General features: G+C 40.5%; 1 protein-coding gene across 3 annotated transcripts in view; it reads left to right on the top strand.

Annotated features, from left to right (window-relative positions):
* IBTK (inhibitor of Bruton agammaglobulinemia tyrosine kinase) overlaps positions 1 to 1,547 on the top strand; it is a 47,889-nt gene extending 46,342 nt beyond the window's left edge. For all 3 annotated transcript variants that reach the window (XM_010074224.1, XM_010074223.1, XM_010074222.1), the window contains one exon: positions 1,257 to 1,547. In XM_010074224.1, coding sequence (XP_010072526.1) covers positions 1,257 to 1,382 — 126 coding nt within the window. In that variant the 3' untranslated portion in view covers positions 1,383 to 1,547. The remainder of the gene's footprint in view (positions 1 to 1,256) is intronic.
* The last annotated feature ends 1,661 nt before the right edge of the window (positions 1,548 to 3,208 follow it).

Raw genomic sequence — 3,208 nt, 5'->3', positions numbered from 1 at the left:
CACCCATCTCCCCTCCCAGCCACTCCTTCCATTTTTGTATTGTCTGCAACCTTGCTGAGGATGCACTCTGTCGCGTCATGCGTGTAATTAATGAAGTTGTTAAACAATACTGGCCCTAGTCTCGGTCTCGGTGTTGGTGCTAGTGACTGGCCTCTAGCTGGACTTTGTGCCACTGATCACCGGTTCAGTTTTCTCTCCATGTCACTGTCCATTTGTAATGTCCATAGTTAAGCCTGTCCGCTTTTAGGCTGTACTTACACATTCCCAGGGATCAAGATTAGGGTGAGTGGTAAGTAGTGACCCAGATCATCCTTGCCCTTCTTGAAGGTAGGAATGACATTTGCTTCCTTCCAGTCCTCAGGAACCAACCCTTATCGCCATAACCTTTTGAAGATTTGTTTTTTTTTTTTTTTTTTTTTGGAGAGTGGGCTTACCATCATATTGGCCAGCTCTGATCTCAGGGGCCTGAGATTTTTGAAAGCTGATCTTACCACTAAAGACTAAGATGAAGAAGACTGTTAGTTCCCATCCTTTCCCATGTCCTTTTTCATTCAGCAGTGGGACCATGTTGTCTTGTTGCTGCTGGAGAAGCCTTTCTTGTTGCTCTTTATGTCCCTTGCCAGATTCAACTCCAGATGGCTTTGACTTTCCTAATTCTGTTCCTGTGTGCTCAGACAACATCTCTGTTTTCCTTCTGGGTCACCTTTCTCTTCTTCCGCCTCATGTATGCTTCCATTTTGTTTGAGTTTTGGCAGGAGCTCTTTTTTCATCCATGCAGGCCTCCTGCCACTCCTGCTTGGCTCATTGACATAGACCATTCTTGGGCTTGGAGGAGGCAATCCTTAAAATCAACCAGCTGTTGTAGACCCCTCTTCTTTCCAGGGCCATATCCTATGAATTTTGTCCAAGCAGATCCCTGAACAGATCACAGTTTTCTCTTCTGAAGTCCCAGATAGTTATCCTGCTGTTTGTCTTGTTCCCATCTCTCAGGACCCTCAGCTCCACCATCTCATGGTCATTGCAGCCAAGGCTGCCCTCAGCCTTCTCACCCCTAACCAGTCCTTCTTTGTTTGTAATGTATGAGATCTGCAAACATGAGGTTTCTTCAAGTTGTCTGAAGAGGGCCTCACCTACTACTTCTTGACTAGGCGGTCTGTGGCAGACATGCATCCAGGACCAGTAGAGCCAGTTCATAACCATGCTGCTGGTGTAAATGTAGATCTGACAGTGACATACATATTACTTTTTTCTTCCAGATTGAGGAGTGTGCTATTCAAGATTTATTAATCCACTATGAAGCTTTTGACAACCCTGATGAATTTGTGACTGTTGAAAGGGCTCCGCAGGGACCTATTGCAGCACCCATGTGGAACAAGCACTAATTCATACTCTTCACAGTCCGTGTTGTGTGTGCACTTCTGAAGTTCTAATTCATTTTACAAGCAAAACGGGACTGGAAGAACAGGAATCATGTAATTTTTAACATCAGCATTCAAACACTGCACATAATCACTAAGTATTTCTTAGAGAGAATGGAAATACTGTGTTCACTGTGTCCTTTACCCACAGTATATATTGTATGGATGTTTTGAGGGAATTTCTTTAACAAGACCTATTATTAGTAATGTGACATGAAACTGTAGCTTGGAAATGCATTTGCTAATCTTAAATTGTGAGGGTTTTTTTGTTAAATTCACAGGTGGCTGAAAAACGAGTGCTTATTTTGTGATTTAATGTGGAATTGAATGTGCAGAATTATACATCTTTGAAGTTTGGGGTGGAGGTGTGTTCTACAGAGCTTTCTGGCAAATTGGGAATATTTGGAAAAAGTTTGTGCTTGAACTTTATGTCAAAGTACAGTTTGATAATGCAGTTTTCCTTAAGATATATGTGTAAGTACTAGTTCCCTGATTGCTGCGGCCAGTACTTTTTCTGTCATGCTCCACAATGAACATCTGTGCTGTACCGAAGTGCCCTGCCGTTGCCTGCTCGCGGTTCAGGTGTGCATGTTTTTTCACTGTTGTGAGACTGGCCTTTGAGCAGTCAGCTCTGTTGTGAAGTAAAGCACACAGTTGAATAGAACATGGTGGCACTTAATTGTCTCATCTATAGTCTTATTCTGGTAAATATGGTACACTTTCAGAACCACTGTGTTTAAGGTACAATTCCCTTGAATTGCTGAAGAAATCAAAGATAGGTGTATTCATTGTTAAAGCTGTAGGGACGAATGCTTGACTGTGGAATTTGCAAACACCTAACCTTCAAAGATTATCATAGGCGCCTTTCGGTATTGTGTGTTCCAAAGTTCTCTGTGCCTGGTTTAAAGAAATTATATATATAAAAAAAAAAAAAAGGAAAAAAAAGTAGCCTTATCTGCATTGTTCTGTTGAGTTTGTCTGTTTGTGTAGCTTTGTTTGAACTTGTACTTTTTTGGTAGTGTCAGTACCCACAAACTCTGGAAAACTGGAATTGAGAGAGCTACAGGAAATGAGTGTATGGAATTGATCACTGTGTGATAAAAGAGTTGAATCTTGGAAAAAAACTATGTAGATATGTCTAATGGTTTCAAGCCAAGTTACACCAAAAATCCCCCCCCAATTGTAAACAAATGCAATAAACCATAAAATCTTGATTTACACGAAGTAAGTATACTTCTATGTGCTGTCTATATGTAATCAATGCTTTAGGTAACTACAGAGTAATCTAAAATTGTTTCTTTTGTGTATGAAATGAGCTGTGGGCATTTTAAAGCTACACAGGTAAAGGAAGACATAGCTTTTAATTCTATTTTAAATTCTGCTGGTGATTCACTCACAGGACTGATCAGATTACTTGCATTGAGTGCGTTAGTTGATGCACTGCAAGGTCTTAGGACCTGCTGAAACTGTCCTTCTGAACTAAAAGAAAGCTTATGTGCTGTGAGGAATATCTGTAAAAGCAGTGAGACTTTCCAGGTGTGAACCTGTTTGTTCTCAGATACAAAAATGTAGTAAATCTGTGCATTTGCTTTTTTTTTTCCAAAACTGATTAGCATGTACTTTTAAAAATGTCATTCTCCTGTCATTATAAGAGGATTCATGCTTCCGCAGTGCCGAGGAGCCTGACTGCTTTTAAGTTCTGGGTTTATTGCTGCAGTTTGCTTTTGGATTGTCACTGGTTATACTTAATATTCACAAAGAATGATCAGTGTACCATTCTTCTGAAATTG

Source organism: Pterocles gutturalis, unplaced genomic scaffold (genome assembly GCF_000699245.1).
Source record: "Pterocles gutturalis isolate BGI_N339 unplaced genomic scaffold, ASM69924v1 scaffold6592, whole genome shotgun sequence".
Lineage (NCBI taxonomy): Eukaryota > Metazoa > Chordata > Aves > Pterocliformes > Pteroclidae > Pterocles > Pterocles gutturalis.
The sequence above is the reverse complement of the archived record's forward strand: the minus strand, read 5'-3'. Positions and strand labels throughout refer to the sequence as shown.